At 38.1% G+C, this 19,844-nt stretch overlaps 1 protein-coding gene across 7 annotated transcripts in view; it reads right to left on the bottom strand.

Annotated features, from left to right (window-relative positions):
• FUT8 (fucosyltransferase 8) overlaps positions 1–19,844 on the bottom strand; it is a 436,921-nt gene that overhangs the window by 109,746 nt on the left and 307,331 nt on the right. For all 7 annotated transcript variants that reach the window (XM_027843711.1, XM_027843709.1, XM_027843707.1 and 4 more), the window contains one exon: positions 5,793–5,907. In XM_027843711.1, coding sequence (XP_027699512.1) covers positions 5,793–5,907 — 115 coding nt within the window. The remainder of the gene's footprint in view (positions 1–5,792; positions 5,908–19,844) is intronic.

Consider the following 19,844-nt stretch of genomic DNA (forward strand, 5'->3'; position numbering starts at 1 on the left):
TGTATATTACCAGGGTTTAGCAGAATGTTTAGCACATAGTGGGCCCCCTGTGCCAACATTTAATAAATGGTTAATTGAAACAAATTGTTGTAACTTAATATAAATGAATTATTACTATGTTGTAAGAAAGGACAAATGAGAATAATTCAGAAAAGCCTGGGAAGACTTTTCTGAATTGATACAAGTCACATATATAGAACATGGAAAATAATAAATACAACTATTACAATAAATTAAATGAACAACAACAAAAAAAGGAAATGTAACATGCCTCTCAAATGTACTTGTCCAGGTCTAATCTTTCTCTCTCAACTTCCAATCTCACATCTCCAACTACCTATTAGATATTTCAAACTTGATGTCTTATAAACATTTGAAATTCAACAGGTCCAAAACTGAACCCTTGACACTTTCTAACTTCCCTATTACTGCTGAAGGGAATACCCCAAACACCCACGCTTGCAACCTAGGTATCATCCTAGACTTCTCACTCTCCTTAACCCCCCATATCTAATAAATTGTCAAGTCCTATCCTTTCTACCTTAATAAAATCTCTGTTATATGCCTTCCCTCCTCTCCTCTAGAACTGCAACCACCTCAGTGCAGGCCCCCTCATTACTTTATCCTAGACTACTGCAATAGCCTGCTGTGTGGACTCCCTGACTTAAGTCTCTTCCCGCTCCAAACCATCCTTCACTCAACTGTCAATCTGATCTTCCTGAAGTATAAATTTAACCATGTCACCTCCCTAATAAAGTCCAGTGGCTCCGTATTACCTCCTGGATCATATATAAAATGCTCTGCTTGGCTTTTCAAAACCTGGCCCCCTCTGACCTTTCCTGTCTTCTTATACTTCATTCTTCTCTCCATACTCAGTTATCTAGTTACTCTGGCCTCCTAACTGTTCCTCACATATGATACGCTATCTCCCAAAACCAGGATTTTCACTGGCTGTTCCCCAAGACTGGAATGTTCTCCTTTCTGGCTTCCTTCAAGCCTCAGCTAAAGTCCCACCTTCAAGAAGCCTTCTGGGGCAGCTAGGTGTTCCAGCGGATGGAGCACCGACCCTCGATTCAGGAGGACCTAAGTTCAAATCCGGCCTCAGACTCATAACACTTACTAGCTGTGTGACCCTGGGCAAGTCACTTAACCCCACTGCCTAACCAAAAAAAAAAAAAAAAAAAAAAAGAAAAGAAACTTTCCACAGTTCTCTTTAATTGTAGTGCCTCCCTTCTAAGATTACGCTCTAATTTATCCTCTAGTATATTATTTGTACATGGTTGTTTGCATGTTGTCTCTCCCATTGAACTGTGAGCTCTTTAAAGTAGTGACTGTTTTTTGCTTTTCTTTGTATCCCTTGCACTTAGCACAGTGCTTGGCACATAGCAGGTGCTTAATAAATGAAAGATGACTCACTGATTGACTAAGCTTGTCCTTAAGAAGAAACAAGAAATGAATCTCTCCCTTTTTTGCAGACATGGGAGCAACTAAGGCATGATGCAATGGTTATACTATTGCCTTGGAGTCTGGAAAACCTGAGTTAAAATTTTAACTCTGACACTACCTGTGTGACATTGGGCAAGTCACTTAACCCCTCTAAGATTCGTTTCCTCATCTGTAAATAAGGGGGATCAATTAGATGATTTCTAAGGTCCCTTACAACTCTAAATCTATGATTCTATGATTCTCTGCACATAACAGTTTACATGTTGCTTAATTTTGTTGAATTAATCTTTTTTTTTCATTTTGTGTTACAAGGAAAGGAAATAGAAGAAGGATCAATTTGAAAACAAAATTGACATAAAACCAAAAGCTATCACTCAAAAAATTTTTAAACCTAATTGATTTTAAACAAAGAAAAAAAATAAGACTTTCTTTCAAAGTTTTGGCTAGAGCTAATAAAAAGACCTGGCTGCAAATAGCATTCCTCAACTAGACCTTATTGAGGAAGATTTATGGCTCACATTTGGCTCCTTAACATAGCTAATACAACTTCTCATATTTGGAATACCTCGGATACTTCCTCAACCTTTCACTGTTAGTATTTAGTATTGTTCTTGTCCTTTTACAACTCCATTGTCTAGTGCCCTGATACTTGTCTTTAAATGAAACTATTGGACTCTCTTTCATAATCTAACCTGTGTAAATGGCAAATTTGCAAAGATATTTCATTTAGAACAATTCAACTCAATTCACAGAATCAAAGAATTTTAGCATCAGAGAAGATTTCAGTAGACACCTAGTCTAACCCATACCCCAAAAGGAATTATGACACACCAGACAGATAGATTAGGTGGTCCAGCCTCTACTTGAAGACCTCTGAGAAAAAGGAGCCTAAACACAAGCTGAGGAAGTGCATTTCACTTTTGGACACCTGTGATTGTTAAGAAGATTTTCCAGACAACAAGCCTAAATGGGCCTCTTTGTAACTTCCTGCTTCACCCCTCTATGGCCAAACCAGATAAATCTAATCTCTCTTCCATATGACAATCTTTCAAATATCTGAAGACAGTTATCATGACCACAACTGAATCTTCTCTTCTCCAATTTGAACATCTCCAGCTCCCTCAAATGATCACATCATTTGACATGGACACAAGGCCCTTCACCATCCTGGTTGCCCCAAAGCTTATTAATATCCTTCGTCAACCAGGGGGCTGCCAACTGAACACAATCTAGTAGATGGGGTCTGACCAGGGCTGGGGACAGTGGCACTATCATTCTCCTTATTCTTGATGACTATTCTTTCTTAATTCTGCCCAAGTTCACATTTGCATTTTTGAATGCTGTTTCATACTGACATTGAGCTTGCAATCCACTAAAAGCTCTTTTTTTTCCAGACAAATTATTGTCAATGACCCACAATTCTGTACTTATGAAGTTAATTTTCTCGAAATGAAGTGCAACACTTTCCGTTTATCCTCACTGAATTTCATCTTATTAGATTCAAGTCAATGCTCTAGTCTTTAAACATCCTTTTGGATTCTGTTTCTGTCATCCAGTGTTATTAGCTATCCTTTGCATCTGTGATATATGCAAATATGATGAGCATCCCATCTATGCCTTTATCACAGATATTGATAAAAATTTTAAAATAGCACAGAACTAGAGAGATCTCTGGGACACTTTACTGAAGACCATCTACCAAGGTGACCTTAAATCATTAATGATTCATCTTTTGAATCTACGCATTCAACTAATTAATCCTAAACTTGTCTAATTGTTCAATTACCAGGTCTACAGCTTTTTAAAAAATCTCTTTTAAAAAAAAAGGCATTACATATTTTATCTATTCTCTTATCTAATGGGGCGGGGGGGTGCTTGTGGTATAGTGGATAGAGTGTTAGGCCTGGAATCAAAAATACCTTAGTTCAAATCTGTCCTGAAATACTTAATGTGTGAGCCTGAGCAAGTCACTTAACCTCTGTTTGTTTACAGTTTCCTCAACTGTAAAATGGGGATAAAAACAGCATCTACTTCACAGGGTTATTGTGAGGATCAAATGAGATAATATTTGTGAAAAATGCTTAGCACAGTATTTGGCACATAGTAGGTGCTATATAAATTTCCTTCGTCTCTTATTAAATGCTTTGTTAAAATAGAAGCAAATGATAGACCAACAAACAGAAAGAGAACCTGACAGAAACCTATCTCTATCTCTATCTCTACATAGGTGGATACTGGACTTTTAGGTACTGTCCTGGGTCCAGGAGAATAACAAAGAAATAGTCCTTGCTCTCAAGGGGCCTATATTCTTCTGAAGGAATTCAACACATACAAATAAATATAATATACAGTAAATTAAGGAGGGAGAGAATACTAATAACTAAAAGGACTATGGAAGAATTTATCAAATATTTGACACTTGAGGCAAGCCTTGAAGAAGTAGAGATGAAGGAGGACATTCCATGCACAGGGAAAAAAGGTTTGCACAAATCCATGGAGGTAAAAAGATAGAGTGCCAAGATCACAAAATAACTGGTAGTCTACTTTGACCACAGTTTGGGAAAGGAGAATAATGGCATGTGAGTCCCAAAGCAAACTTCATACAAAAATGTATAAAGAAACTGTGAGAAGTATCTTCCCAACTCCTTTCTACATGGTCATAAAGTGAATTTCATATTAAAGCAACCAGTGGCTTTGTCAGTTTGTATGCATTTGTTTGCTTATTATCTAGCTCATCAGATTGTGAGCTTCTTGAGGACGGGTCTTTTTCTTCTTTTTTTATCTCTAGGCCTTAGCACAGGGCCAGGTACTAGACAGATGCTTAATGAATGTTTATTGACTCAAGGAGTCCCCTAGAACAACAAAATATCTACTAATCTATCTATCTAGGAATGAAATCTTTAGTTATGACTATTTTTATCCTAATGACTACAATTGTATTTTAAATAGAAGACGTAGTTTCCATTACCAAGAAATCTGTAAACTGTAGCAGAAAAAAGAGACCATGTGGGTGTAAAATAACTGAAGGAAAAATATTTTTCTAGAGAAGCTTTTTCTGTAAGATTTCTGTCCTCTTAAAGATAGAAAAGAACTCTCTTTTAGTATACTAAAACACATATATCGAAAGTACTTTTGAAAAAATATTCTCCCCACCATAAAAGTTTTCTTCATAGAAAACTCTCTTTTTCAATATACAAAAATGGTTCATACTGAAAACTGAATAAAATGAGGATGTGTGGAAGGTCAACGATAAGATTGAAATTAAAAGTAAAGAAAATAATATAAGGTTAAATTCACTACAGCAATTTAAAGGGTTTAAAAAAACTTCCAGATTAAAATCCTCAACAGAATTTGTGAGATTCTCTAATATGAAACAATAATCATCAGTAATCATATGCAAGAATTAGCACTTGAGTTAAGAACATTTGGCCACTTAAAATCAGGAGGAAAAAACACAGAAACTAACTGAAGCAGGTGGTAGGCACATGTTACAGTGAGGGGTGGGGGTAGGGATTAGACTGTGACCAGATCATAGCTAAAAGATAACATTTTTATGGGATAAAATTTAATGAACATGTGGAAATGGAAAACACTCAGAAAATAGAGCTATTTCCATTTTAAATGAGGATGATGGTTCTGCACCACCAGCTGTTTAGAGTTCATTGAATGAGTATCTAGTTGATAAGGGATAATTACCTCTTCCCTACAGGAGGTGAAGTGTTTCTCATTCTACAGACACCTCTGATGAATGGCCATGAGAAAAAGAGAACAAAACTGCATGTCAAGATCAGTTTGGATCTTAATGGTCTCCTTAAAAACTTGATTTTCTATCTTTCCTAGTTTAAGTGTAGGGAAATTTGTACCCTGAAATATATACTAACATCATGATATCATTTTGCTTTAACCTTCCCCAATCTTAGAAAGTAAACAAAGATCACTGCCCACCATAACTATGCAGTCTTTAGCAGTAGAAGGAGGAGTTTAAAAGGGGAGGGAACAGAGATTATATTGTTAATACAACTTTAATCCAATTATTCTTTTTAGTTATTAAAAAGTCCTCTGGGTAAGAAAACAACACAGTTGGAATCAGACATCGGATTAAGAAAAATGTCATAAACGAATCCCACTATATGTGTTGTCTCCTCTTATTAGGATATAAGCTCCTTGAGGGCAAGGGCTATTTTTGCTTTCATATTTGTATCCTCAGTGCTTTATTCATTCATTCATAAACCAATGGTGATTCCTGTTTTTATAGATATTCTGAGCTAAAATGTTAACTTTTACAATCTCTTTGAGTGCTGTTGTCCATCCTCTTAATTCAAGCTTACTGCTTAAACTAACCTTACCTGAAGATATGTTATTCTCCTCTGGACCAGCTCTGTCAGATCTTTGGCTTCTTTTTCTCGCCAATCACCTGCTCCATCTGCTTGACTGAGGTAGTACAGATCTGTCATTATTGACCTATAAAAAGAAGGCAACAATAGATATCTAACTCAAAGATATCACATCAGAAATTTAGGTAAAATTCATAAATGGAACACGAGCTTCTAATTACACGAATACACTGAACACCTTATAGTGACTGATACTACATTTTTCATTGAGACTATGGGATCTTGTAGTTGGCCTCTGATATCCACATTTGCACCTAATGAATTCTTAGTAACGAGGCAAACATCCGTCATGGGTACAGGAAGCAGTCTACTTTGTAGGGCTTATCCCAGTGTAGAAGACACACAAAAATATTTTGATTAATAGAGTAATCTTCAAATAGAAACTACTCCTATATTCTAAAGGCATCTTTTCCAGCTTCTGCACATCTATCTTTATATTTAACCATCATGAATAGATGGAGAAATATGAAAAAGGAAAAGCTCTACTATGACTCATATGTTGGTCCAATTTAACATACTGACTTTTGAGGCACTTGCTTAGACTGTGTTAGATTGTGTACAAAATCAGTGAGACAGAAGGAAGGCCAGAGAAAACTAAAGACAAGCAAGACAGCAAAGTTATAGGTTGAATTTTCATATTGAATGTGTTTAACCAGTACTCAACAGAGATCTTAGTATTATGTGTAATGAGGACTGGCCAAAGAGCTCAGTCTTGATGAGCATGTGTAGAGTGCCTCTGAGCAATTCCCTACATGGAAGATGTGGAGGAGTCTGCTTCAGGCATTGGTCATAATGACATGTGATGGATCTGTAAGACAAGATGGACATGTGAGAGATCTGGATCAGGAGAAGAGTTCTTGATCTACCAAACAAGGAGCAAGGAGGAGCCTCTCCAATGAGCTCCAGCTATACAGGTGGAACTAGAGGGAAGACAGACATTCAAAAAACTCTAGTCAACTTGGTTTCACCCTCTTCATGTAACTTCTTCCAGGCTAATGGCATTTCAGCAAGGAACTCTGTTGTAAAGGAAAAGGATATAGGCCCTCTCCACCTGAGGCAGAAATAGGATCTTGGTTCTTTTATGTTATGTGAAGAAGGCTGGAAATGACTGCAACCTTGTGAGCTTCCAAAGGACAGAAGAGTGAGCCACCTGGGGCCCTGTAGTCTAGGAATGGAGTTGACACTTGGTTTTTCAGTCAGCAAAGTATGGATGCCCAAGAAGCAGCAACCTTTGGGAATCAACCCTGTTGAATAGCTGAGACAAGAGCTCATTCAGCAGAGATGCTGCCTTTGGAAATGAACTTGGTGGGACAAATACCATGTAGAAACTGCATTAAGCCTGACTCCAATCTCCCCCAGAGACCAAAGTGAATAGTGAAGAGCGAACCCCTGAAGCGTTCGAGGGAAACGTATGTATTTTTATTCTTGATATATCTTATAAGCAAATATCCTTTCATAAATGGTAATTTATGTTAATTGGTTAAATGGAACTGTGATGCTGATCATTAGCAGTTAACAGTAGGGGTATTGGGGAGGACCACACCAGAATGGAGGCTCAAGCCAATAGCATCAGCAAAGAGACACCCCAACCCCTCAGTGGTACTCTGAGGAAGCAATGACGCCAGTCCTGCTTTGGGAGAATGAGGCAAAATGAAGTATTTACTACACATGTAGCTTTTTCTGGAAATGACCAATTTATTCGGTATTTATTAAGTTCAGAATAAAATATATGTATATATATTTTAAAAGTCAGTAAGAATTCCAAGAAATAAACCAAGGTAAAAGGCTTAAGGGGCAGCTAGGTGGTAGAGTGGATAGAGTACTGGGCTCGAGATCAGAAAAACTTATCTTTATGAATTCAAATCTGGCTTTAGACACTCCTAGCTGTGTGATCCTAGGCAAGTCACATAACCCTGTTTGCCTTAGTTCCTCATCTATAAAGTGAGCTGGCCATGGAAATGGCAAACTATTCCAGTATCCTTGCCAAGAAAACCCCAATGGAGTCACAGAGTTGGATACAACTGAAACAATTAAATAACAACAACAAAAAACAGGCTTACAGGTAAGCCTTCTCTCTTTGGATAAGCTCTACCTCTCTCCATGCTTAGAGCACAAAGGCATCTGTTTCTGGATACTGACAAACTTGCTATTCCTTACACAGAACACTCTTTCTCCCTTCTCTATACCTTGCCAGTAGCTGTTCCTCATGACTGGAATCCTTTCTCTCTCATCCTCCAATTCCTGACATCCCTGGATTCTTTCAAGATTTAAAACAAATGTTACTTGCAGGCAGCCTGCCTGTTCGGCTACCTACTTAAGCCTTCCCCTCAGTGTTACTTCTTCCTGCTCTTGATGTATCTATTTAATTACTCGTTGTTTCCCACATTTGTAGGTAAGCTCCTGGAAAGCTTATCTACAAATGTGCTTTTGTGGTTTTGCCTTTCTTTGTATCCCCAGGGCTTAGCACAGTGCCTGGCACACAGTAAAAGCTTAACACTTGTTGACTTGATGACATAAGCGGGGATGAAAACCATGAAAGAGAGACTGATGAACTGTGCAAGAGATTCCTGTGTATCCATGCAGTCTCACAGGGAGCCATGTGCCTTAGGGAGCTGGTGCCAAATGGAGATATTGACAGTGGTGACTGGGATACAATGGGGAGGTTGGAACCTGTGAAGCTTGTCCCTGCTACCACTAGAGAGACCAACGTGGTAGGAAAACTATGTGCCTCACTCAGGGAGTAACAAGACAAAGGGCCATAAAAGAAAGGAGAAAACCTAAAAACCTTGCCTTTGATGTACTAAAGAGATCTGTGTAGTGGGATACAACCTAAACCTTAGTGAGAGAACTTGGTGTAACAGAAAAGAGTTCTGAATTTTGAATCAGAAGAGATGGGTTTGAGTACTAGGTTTTGCGATCTCCTACTACCATCTACTACTACTACTACTACTGTTAATTTTGAACAAGTCATCAAACCTCCCCGGGGCAGAAGTGTTTTCACATCTATAAATTGAAGAGGTTGGACTAGTTTTAATTTATGACCCTCTGCTGGTAAAATATTTAGTCCTGGGGAAAAAAAGGACCCCTCCAGAAGAGAGAGAAGGCTTAATGTCCTCTCAAAAGGGAGGGTCGTTTCCAATGTTTAAAGTACTCAAGCACAAACTTGTTTTGTATTTTTGGAGAGTAAGATAAAATTTGCCCTATATTCAAAGAATAAGTGGTTGCAGGGAAGCTGGAAATCCCCGAGAAAGCAATAGAAATCAAATGCTAATTTTCCTAGGGTTTTCCTGATTTAGGGGAAAGGAGGTTAACCATATTTTTTGTGAGAAACTCCCCCACATTTTACCTGGTTCTGACTTGTGAAAGACTTAGATTCAATCGACATACAGTATAACATAGATTATACTAATAACATAAACTTTAGAGATGGTTTTTTTAAGTTACACCACCCAATATGGGTATGCCCCTAATGTTTTCATGTAAGAAAGACAAAAAAGCACACTGGTAAGAGTAAGGAAAAAAAAAAGCCAGAAAGGGTCTCTGGAAAGTAATTGATATTTTTTCCTCTTTTCATATCCAACCTAACACCAACTTACTCTTAAAATCTCCAGTTACATATTGGACAGCATCAACATTTGTAATATGGATATTAAGAGATTCAATTTTTAAGAAATAAAGAAATTCCTACTATACGTACAGTACAGTCTAGGCACTGTGGATATAAAGAAAATAGAATCACAAATCAAAAGCTGGAAGGGACCTTAAAAGTTCATCTAGACCACTGGTGTCAAACTCAAATAGAAATAGGGACTATTAATTGGTACATAAGGATTCTTACAGGCTACATATTGACTTAGATTTAAAATGCAATATTCTCTATATTTTACTGAGTTTTTATTTTGCTAAATATGTCCCAATTACATTCAAATCTGATTCAGGTCACACCTGACAGTGCTGTGTGCCACATGTAGCCTGTAGGTCACATGCTTGACATCTTCCTTGTTTTAGAAGTAAACTGAGGTCCACCGAGGTGATTTAATTTTTCCAAAGTCAAGCAGTTGAACAGGGCAATACTACATCAAATGCTGTTTCTAAAACACTTTCAAAAAGCTTACAATCAAATGCAGGATAGGGGAGTGAGGAGGAAATGTACACAAGTCTTATCACTTTCCTTTGCACTGACTAATGCAAAGGAAAAGTTCAGGTAAAGTACTATTAGAAATGTGAAGAGGGAGAGATCACTTTCAACAAGAGAAGATAAAAGGCTGATATCTGAATTGGGCACAGATATAAGGAAGAGGGAGATTTCAACAGATGGAAATGCAGAGGGAGCCTTTTTTGGGTACGGGGTACTACATGAGCAAAGGCAGAGGAAGAATAAAGGAGGATGAAAATAAGGGATGAGGGGGCAGCTAGGTGGCACAGTGGATAGAGCACTGGCCCTGAAGTCAGGAGGACCTGAGTTCAAATCCGGCCTCGGTGCAAACACTTGACACTTACTACCTGTGTGACCCTGGGCAAGTCACTTAACCTCAATTGCCTTAAAAAAAAGGGGGGGGATGAAAAACAGAGAGGAACATTAGGAATATTACTCTGACAGAATTGTGAAGAATGGATCATACTGGGGACAGTCTGCAGGCAGGAAGACCAAAAGTGCCTAACCTAGGGAAGTGAAAGATGCTGACAAGGGAGGATCAACAAGGTTTGGTAACTTACTGACTGAAATATGCTGTGGGGAAGATGGAGTTTATGGGCAGCTCAGATTATAAGCCCATATAACTGAGAACATGGTAGTGCCATTAGCAGTAATGGAGAAATTAAGGAGAGGTCAGCTTTTGGAAAAAAGTTCTGTATTAGAAAACAATTTAGTTTTAGACATGAAAGAGAAGAATCTAAGTTTCTTAATTTGAAACACAGGACAGGAGATTTGGAGAAAAGTTTAGTAAAGAAATTTGGGAGTCATATGGAAATGACCAAATATGTCATGAGGGGTATTTGAAGCCACAGGAAATCAAGAGAGAAGGTATATTGCTAGAAAAAAAGGAAACTTAAGAGAGAATACTGGGGAACCCTAACATCACTGGGATGTGAAAGAAGGTAGAGAAGATGGCAGAGAAGACAGAAAAGTAACCTGAGAGGTAGAAAGAGAACCATGAAAGGAAAGTATCAAGAAGAAAGGGGTGGAGATGGAGCCAAGGTGGTGGAGTAAAAGCAATGACTTGCTTGAACTCTCGCCCAAACCCCTCCAAATACCTGTAAAAAATGGCTCTAAACAAATTCTAGAGCAGCAGACAAAAGACAGAGTGAAATAAATTTCTCTCCCAAGACAACCTGAATGGTTGATTGGAAAGGTCTGTTGCACCAGGCTGGGAGAGTAGCACAGTTCAGTGTGGGCCAAGCAAACAAAGACCAGGCCTCAAGGGACTGAAGCAAGCGAAGCTGTGGTGGTTTCCACACTTCTCAACCCATAAATGCCAAAGACAACTTAGAAGGTCAGTAGGAAAACTCTGTCTGAACACGGTGAGAGATGAGCTCCGTCTGGCCCCAGTCTTGGCACAGGCCCAGGGCGGCACCTGCTTTTGGAGCTCTGGGCCCACAGACTGAGAGGTAATCGAATGGCTGATCAGAGGGGGATTGCAGGGATCTCTTTTCTGGTGCTAAGGCAGGATTCTCTTGCGTGGATCTGAGTCACAGTTCTGGGTGGTGGTTCTGGGGTAAGAAGGAGTGCTGGCATGGTGGAGCTTGTAGTGGCAGTGGACAGGGAATCCTCCTCGCAGTTTTAAGGCAAAAAAGAATGTTTGTGGTCACTCACAGACCAGAGCACAGGTCAGGAAAGGAGTAAACACCTCGCCCTTGATCAGACCACCTTGAACAAACTGAAAATTTACAGGTCCCTAGAAATATCTCTGAAAATAGCTGCACAAAATCCCTGAAGCTTGGGACAGTACATTCTCTACACTGAAAGCAGACCCCTACCTTAACAAAGATTTTAATAGTCAAGTAAATGGCTGGGATCATAAGCAAATAGTACAAAAAAGAGTCAGACCATAGATTCTTACTTTGGTGACAAAGAAGATTAAAACATACACTCAGAAGAAGACAACAAAGTCAAAGCTCCTACACCCAAAGCCTCCAAGAAAAATATGAATCAGTCCCAGGCCATGGTAGAGCTCAAAAACGATTTTGAGAAGCAAGCAAGAGAAGTAGAGGAAAAACTAGGAAGAAAAATAAGAGTGATGCAAGAAAGAAGAAAGGGGTGATCAACAAGGTCAAATGCAATAGAAGTCAAGAAGGATGACTATGGTGGGGGGGGGGCTGGATTATAAAGACCTTGGAGAGATTTATTTTGTTGTTGTTTATACTCCCTTCTTGAAGAGGAAAATGACATCAGAGAGGTGATGTCATGACTTGCAAGTGAATTGGATTTAAGTGAGGGAGGGCCGTACAAAAGTCACCAGCCTCATCTTCTTCTGGGTCCAGTGGCAAGATCAGGGTGACTGGAGATGGCCACAGATGAAAGAGAGAGTTGTTTTAGTAGATTAGTGAAGACAAAAACACAGGATCACACAATTACACAAAGGAGTCAGTAAACTAGAATATTCTTTTTAGAATTTTAAAGGGGAGAATATATGAGATTAGATTGATGGAATCAAGTTCGGTCAAGGGGAGGATTTTTGTTGTTCTTAGTTTTTTATAAAATATTTTATTTTTTCCTCCAATGACATGTTAAAACAGTTTTTAAATTTTTTTTTTAAGTTTTGAGTTCCAAATTACATCCCTCCCACCTTCCCTCCTCTCCTCACTCCGAGATGGTAAATAATCTGACATAGTTTTATACATGTGCAATCATATAGAAAATTTCCATATTAGTCATATTTTTAGCACAGATGTTTGTGAGATGAGTGGAGGGTAACACCAGAGAGGACGATTGATAAAGCAAAATCACCATGGAGATAAAGGGGTTGGAATCCTTACGGATAAGGATTCTCAATATGACGTATCTATAGAAATTTAGAGTTATTGCCAATTTCTCTATGATATAGAATCACAGATTTAGATTTGGAAAAGACACTGGAAGCCAGAGTCTAACCCTCCTCCCATTTTACTCCCATTTTAGCTGAAACACTAAGATTTAGTAACTTGTCCAGGGTCTCAAAGTCAATAGGTGTCTGAGGCAGGATATTAATGCATTTCTTTCCTAACTCCAAGGGCCAACACTTTAACCATTTTATCACCTAGTTTTCATTCTTTCACTCTCATAATTGACAAAGGTGAAGTTCAAAGGGCCAGGATGAAAGAGGCAATAAGAAGGTATGAATAAGAAACCTAATCTCTCTCTCTCTCTCTCTCTCTCTCACACACACACACACATTTTGCTACACAAGTCATTGAAGTACTTTCCTTTTCCTCAAAGAGCTTCTGATTAGGTTCCATGAGCTGAACTTTAATAGCACTTTTAATTCCTGTTCCCAACATTGTTAAGTATGACCTATTATAAACATTTCTTAAGAGTCCTGAAAGAAACAGAAATATATAGATATCTATATATCTGTCATATATAATATACACGACATATAACATGAGATATGTAACACATGGTATATTACGTACACACATATATACGCTGTACAATACATATAATATACATATATGATTTTGTTCAGCAGTTTTCAATCATGTCCAACTCTTCATGATCCTATTTGGGATTTTCTTGGCAGAAATACTGGAGAGGTTTGTCATTTCCTTCTCCAGCTCATTTTACAGATGCGGGACTGAGGCAAACAGCGTTAAGTGACTTGCCCAAGGAAGTGTCTGAGGCCAGATCTGAACTCAGAAAGATTAGTCTTCCCAATTCCAGGCCAGACACTTTGATGTATACATATACATAAAAATATGTACATACATACACACACACATGTAATTCATTCATTTATATAGTGCTTTGAGGTTTGCAAAGCACTTTAAACATGTTAATTCATTTAATCCTCTCAACAACCTTGTGAGGTGAAGAAGCTAGGTAGAGTTAACATTTTAACCTTATGATTAAAAACATAAAAACGATGAGCTGTCATGTATTGTCACCACAGCCCTACTTCCTACAGCATCCACCCAGAAGGTCAACAAGAATTTACTCTAACATACTAACATGGACTTAGTATGCCAGAATCCCTACCTTTTTTTTTTTTGTTAAGCTGTAGAATAATTCATTTGAAAACAGTGGTTTCCCACTAACGGGAGCACTTTATAGTATTATTAATTTTTATTTTTAAAAGCAGTATATTTCTCCCCAGATTCCACGCTTACCTCTCAAGAGCTAAAAATGAATTATTACATTGATACATCAAGTAAAACCATTACATTGTCCATAGCTAACACATAATGCCTTGTAATAGTCCCACTGAATAAAGCAATACCATTAATAATGAACACATGCACATTAAAAATCACTGCCACAGTTCAGAATACTCAGGCCAACTTTTTACTGGGCCTGCCTAAATCAACACTGGACTAATGCCACACAATGGCCTGACACAACAGAGTCATTAGCAGGTGCTGCATTTTAAGCATCTGTTTAATGTGTTCACATTATTCACTAACAAGAAACTTTATAGCTTGGTTATTTCCATTTTCACCATCTATAAACAAGGTAACAAGGGGGGAAAATACAATGATTGATCATATTTTTCTTACTTATTACTCTCAGTTAAGAATCTATACATTTTCTATTTATATGACAGAATAATTTTACTTAGAAAAGCAAGTTTCTTTAGTTTCTTGCTCTCTTTTAGCTATTGAGGAATTTAACAGCCAGAGGAGACAATAATGTGCATGTGGACATCTGTAAGTTCTCAACCCTTTGCAATCTTCGCTTCTGACCTCAACACTCAACTGAAACTACTATCAAAGTAGTCTTTAATCTTAGTACCTTCCTTCTGAGTCTACTTCCAATTTATTCTGTATATATCCTGTTTATAGATTGTTGTTTGCATATTGTCTTGCCAATTAGGCTGGGAGCTCCTTCTGAGAAAGAACTGTTCTTTTCCTTTCTTTGTATTCTCAACACTTAGCTCAGTGCCTGACACAGAGCTGATGCTTAACAAGTGCTGGTTGATTGATTGATTCATTTCTCCATTCTCATCCTTCTTGACCTCTCTGCAACATTTGACACTGTTGAACACCCTCTTCCTCCTGGATACTCTCTCCTCTCTGGAGAAAAACCTTTGGACTCCTCAGAGAATATAAAACAACAGCAAGAAACTCTATTGCCTAAATGTGTTAAAGTTTTATAAGAAGGCATCTTAAACACTGGGTGAATACTGTGTGGATCAACTACGGAAGAACGTGACAAGAACTGACCAAGGTAGGAAGACACAGACAGACTGTGATCTATACTGATAAAGGGAAATGCCACATCAATGAGAGAAGACCAATCTGCTGACACACTGAATTATTTACTATTAACAAAGCAATCTGAATATTGAATTCAGTTCAAGGGACCACATTTTATAGGGGTCACAGACAAAATGAATTATAACCAGAAAAAGGTAAAAAGGACGATAATAGAACTCAAAAGCATGTCATATAAATTAATTGGATGAATTGTAAAAACATTTGTCTGGGGAAGAGGAAACATGGCAATCATCAGACTAGACTGAAATCATTAAAGGGTTCTCACGTAAAGGAAAGAATAAATGTGTGACTCCAGATCGCCGTAACAAAGCAGAAGCTGTTTGTTGAACTGAACTCAACTAGGGTCGATAGGCAGTTGTAGGCACGTACATTTTTTGGTTCAGCTTAAAGAAAAAGTTCCTAATAATCCGAACTGTCAAAAATTAGAAGAGGCTCTTCCTAGAGGTGGTCAGTTCACCCTCACTAAAGGCCTTCAAACAGCAGGTAGATGACTACTTGTCTGGGATGTCATAGATGGGATTCATTATATGAGTGAGGGTAGGACTACATGACCTACATGAAGTCCTCTTAAATGCTTATGTCTGTGGTTTTATGGTTTCATGTGTGATCTTTATACCCTCCAAGGCAGGATTTTTTATTTGTTGAGGGATTAGAACAGCAAAGATGTGGATCTGAATTTCTGGTATGGAAATTTCCTCCTTATATGCATATTGGCAATTCCTATGGCACATAGTCTTAAGGAAATGACTGGGGGCAAGGAAATGAGAGGATAATGACTTGCCTATGACTACGTTTAGTTAGTCTATGTCAGAGCCATGACTTAAACCCAGATCTTATTGATTCCAGCACTGGTCCACTATACTATGATACTGGAGCACTACACTATGTTGCCTCTTGAGGTAGCTAGGAAGGTATTATCACCCCACTTTACAGATATGAAAACCAAAGTTTATAAGTAAGTAACCTAAATGGCTACTGAGTGGCAGAACCAGGACTGAAACACATATTCTGAATCCTGAGTTCAGAGCTCATCTCACTACACTATATGGATTCATGCTGACACAGCCAACAATTGAAGGAATTCCCACAATGACTAAAGTTGGTATAGACTTTAAGTTGTAAGAATTCAGAAATGAAAGATACCAACAAAGCTGCAGTAGTTGAGAAAGCCTTTATGGACTGACATAGGGCTGTAAAGGTTAGCTATATCCAAACAAGTGCTAAGTCTTAATTCTATGCCTACAACATCATTAGCAGTCATCTCCTTTTCTAAATTCACACAGCAAGCATCCAAGTTTAGGCCTGTATTACATCTAATCTGGACTATTGTATCAGCTTCTTAACTGGCTCCCTACTTAAAGCTCTATCCTTTCAAATCCATCTTCTGCAAAACAGCCTAGTCTTCTTAAATCACAGGTCTAACCATGTCATTCTTCTGCTCAAGAATTTTCAGTGGTTCCCTAATGCCCTGGGATAAAATTCCAGCTTTTCATCTTGGCATTTAAAACCCTTTACAAACCCGTGCTAACCTTACTCTTACAGACATTTTAGATTATTACCCTTCAAGCAGTCTACATTCTGGTCCAACTGGTCTACTTGTTATTCCCTAAATTTGGCATTACGTAACATGCCTCTCAGCTTTCGCACAGACTGTTCTCCTTCCTAGTGTCTGGAACTGTGCCTCTTATCACTTAAGAGTTCTTAAAATCTTTATTTCCTTTATGATTCAATCAAGTGTCTCCCCCTACTAAAAGACTTTCTTAATCTCCTTATTTATTCAGGTTCTGCCCCCTCAAAGATCTTGGATTTACTTATCTGTGTACCTATTGTATTTCTCATAAGAATGCAAGCCTATTGGGGTACAAATGGTTTTTTTCTTTATTTCCGCATTCCCAGAAAAGCTTAATTAATATATGTTTAATTGAATTAAAGTCTTAAATGGTCAGAATTTGGATAGCTAAGCAAGTCAGAAAGTAATTATGGACAGGTAGAATAGCTTGAATAAAGGCACAAAGGGAGAAATTAGTATTTGTGTATTTCTAAAACAGTAATAATTACCAGATATACTTAAGTGGAAAGTCCAAGTTTGGTATATTATCAGATTATAAGAAACAAGAGATAAGAAGAATTTAGAGAAACCTGGGAAGATTTATGTGTACAATGAAGTAAGCAGTAATAGGAAAAGCATGTGCATGCAGATTATAATACTGTAAATGAAAAGCGATAAAGATGGGATCTGGATCCCAAAAGGGAAAAACCGTGGACTTTCCCACATGGCCAAATCTGTGGCTTTCTCCTGAGGCTTTAATCCTACCAACTGGCCACTTACCACCCTTAATCCTATGTAGACTCCATTCTCCCTTGGCCACACGTTCCAGGTCCCAGGCATTCTGTTCACCTCAGTTTACTGGCCACTCCCATCCAGATCTTCCTTAGACCCCTCCTCCAGTCACCCCAAACTACTTGGCCACTCCTAGATCCCTCCCACAGTCTTTCTGTATATAAGGTCCATCTTGTCTCCATTATGGTGCTCAGATTCTTATAATCTAGCCAAATGCTCATATTTGTTAAGAACCGAGCCAACCTAGCCACGGTTCAGATTCCTTAAGAGTCTGGCCAGTATGGCGCACCTTTAATAAACCTTGTCTTTGGCTGAAAGAAGGCCTGGATCATTCGAACATGACCCATGTGTTGTGATTTTGGGGTCCCAGCACCCCTAAACCTCAACAAAAAGAATACAAAAATGAGGCTGACTAACGTGAGTATAATGACAAACCTTAACCTAAGAGAAGAGATGGGGAAATGCAGATCCCCCACTCATCCTGTCAGTTGGCGAACTGGGAGACAATGAGTATGGAATGCCACACATACTACCAGATGTGGTTACTACATCAATTGGGTTGGTTTAACTGTTTTTTTCTGAGGGAATATGAGGGAAAATTCATTGGGGGTGGGGGTATAGGGGAAGGAGGGTTAAGAGATCCAGAAATGATTGTGATATCAAAAAAGAAGAAATCATAACGCTTTAAAAAATAAAAAAGAAATATTAGGTAATATAATTCAGAACTAGGGCAGAAAGAAATTAAATTGGGGATCAAAAAGGAGCTGTTGCAAGAAGGGGGTCATTAGGATCTAGAGCAGGGGTAGTAGTGACTGTGAGAACAGAGAAGGAGCAATCTGAGAGATGCTTCAAAGCAAGGACTTAATATATCTGTTGAAGAGAATAAATTCAAAGATGATTCTAAGATTTTGTGCTTGTGTGACAATAATGGGACATGCAAACAGAGACATGGTCAATTACTTAATATATGTTACCTAAGTCAGTTACTAAATACACATTAGATATGTCTTTCAAAGCCTTAAGAATCACAGACCCTCTGATGTAGTAAATCTCAGTTGCTAAACTACTAACAATATGTTCTAGGAGTTTTGATTTTGCTTGAAAATAAACATGATGGTTTTTCCTCTTCTTTTTTTTTCTTTTGTTGTCTTTGAAAAATACTATTTGTTAAATGGGATGGCTCTTGGGAAGGAAATACTGGAGGAAACTATGTTGATGTAAAATAACAACATCAATAAAAAAAACTTATTTTTGAAAAAGAAAATGATAGCTTCCATGCATATAAAGCTTTATGGTGACAAAATAGTTCCTGTTCATTATTTACAAAGGAGACAATATCTGAAGAGAAAAACCACAGGTTCAGATAAGCATTTTAAGAAAAGGCACAAAAGAATGTGACACTGAGTTAAGAAAATGGATTCTTTTCATTTCAAATGTAGCATTTTATTGGAAATGAAAATATTAGTGAAGAATTGACTACATGCATCACCAATCTTGCTGATTCATGTATTATCCTTGTGAATCATGTGACACCAGAAATATATCACAGACATAAAGTCTTCAAATACCCAAATGAAAACAGCTTATTTTCTTTCTCTGTATAAACTAAACCCCAGAGAATGACAATCAATGATAAGCAAACTAATTACCTTATGTTTACATTGTTACTACTGTACTCTGGCTAATAAATCATTTTAAGGGGCTTCATTAGGGGCTATTATCACATAAAAATGTAGAACTTCTACTCTTCTTTCTTGCCAAGTCTAAGTGGTTGGTGTGGTGTTGGGTTACTGTTCAGTCATTTTTTGAGTCATGTCCCAAACTTTGTGACCCCATCTAGGGTTTTCGTGGCAAAGATACGGCAATGATTTGCCACTTCCTTCTCCAGTTCATTTTACATATGAGGAAACTGAGGCAAACAGGGTTAAGTAACTTGTCCAAGGTCACACAGTTATTAAGTGTCTGAGGCCAGATTTGCACAAATGAAGATGAGTCTTCCTGGTTCCAAGTGTTCTATCCACTGTGCCACCTAGCTGCTCTGGTTGGTGTGGTAGTATTTTAAGGTTTTGTTGATGCCCTTTTTTGACATTCATTTCTGGATATATGCCTTCCTGGCTGGCTTCTGCCCTCTTCTAAAAAAAAAAACAGTATTTGTTTTAACCTCTTCAAGGATGTGATTCCTCCAGATGCTTATATACTAAGAAAACCAATTATGCTGTTATTTTGGCACATCATACTGATGAGGTCAAGAG

The sequence above is a fragment of the Vombatus ursinus genome, unplaced genomic scaffold (genome assembly GCF_900497805.2).
Source record: "Vombatus ursinus unplaced genomic scaffold, bare-nosed wombat genome assembly UNPS02014926.1, whole genome shotgun sequence".
NCBI lineage: Eukaryota > Metazoa > Chordata > Mammalia > Diprotodontia > Vombatidae > Vombatus > Vombatus ursinus.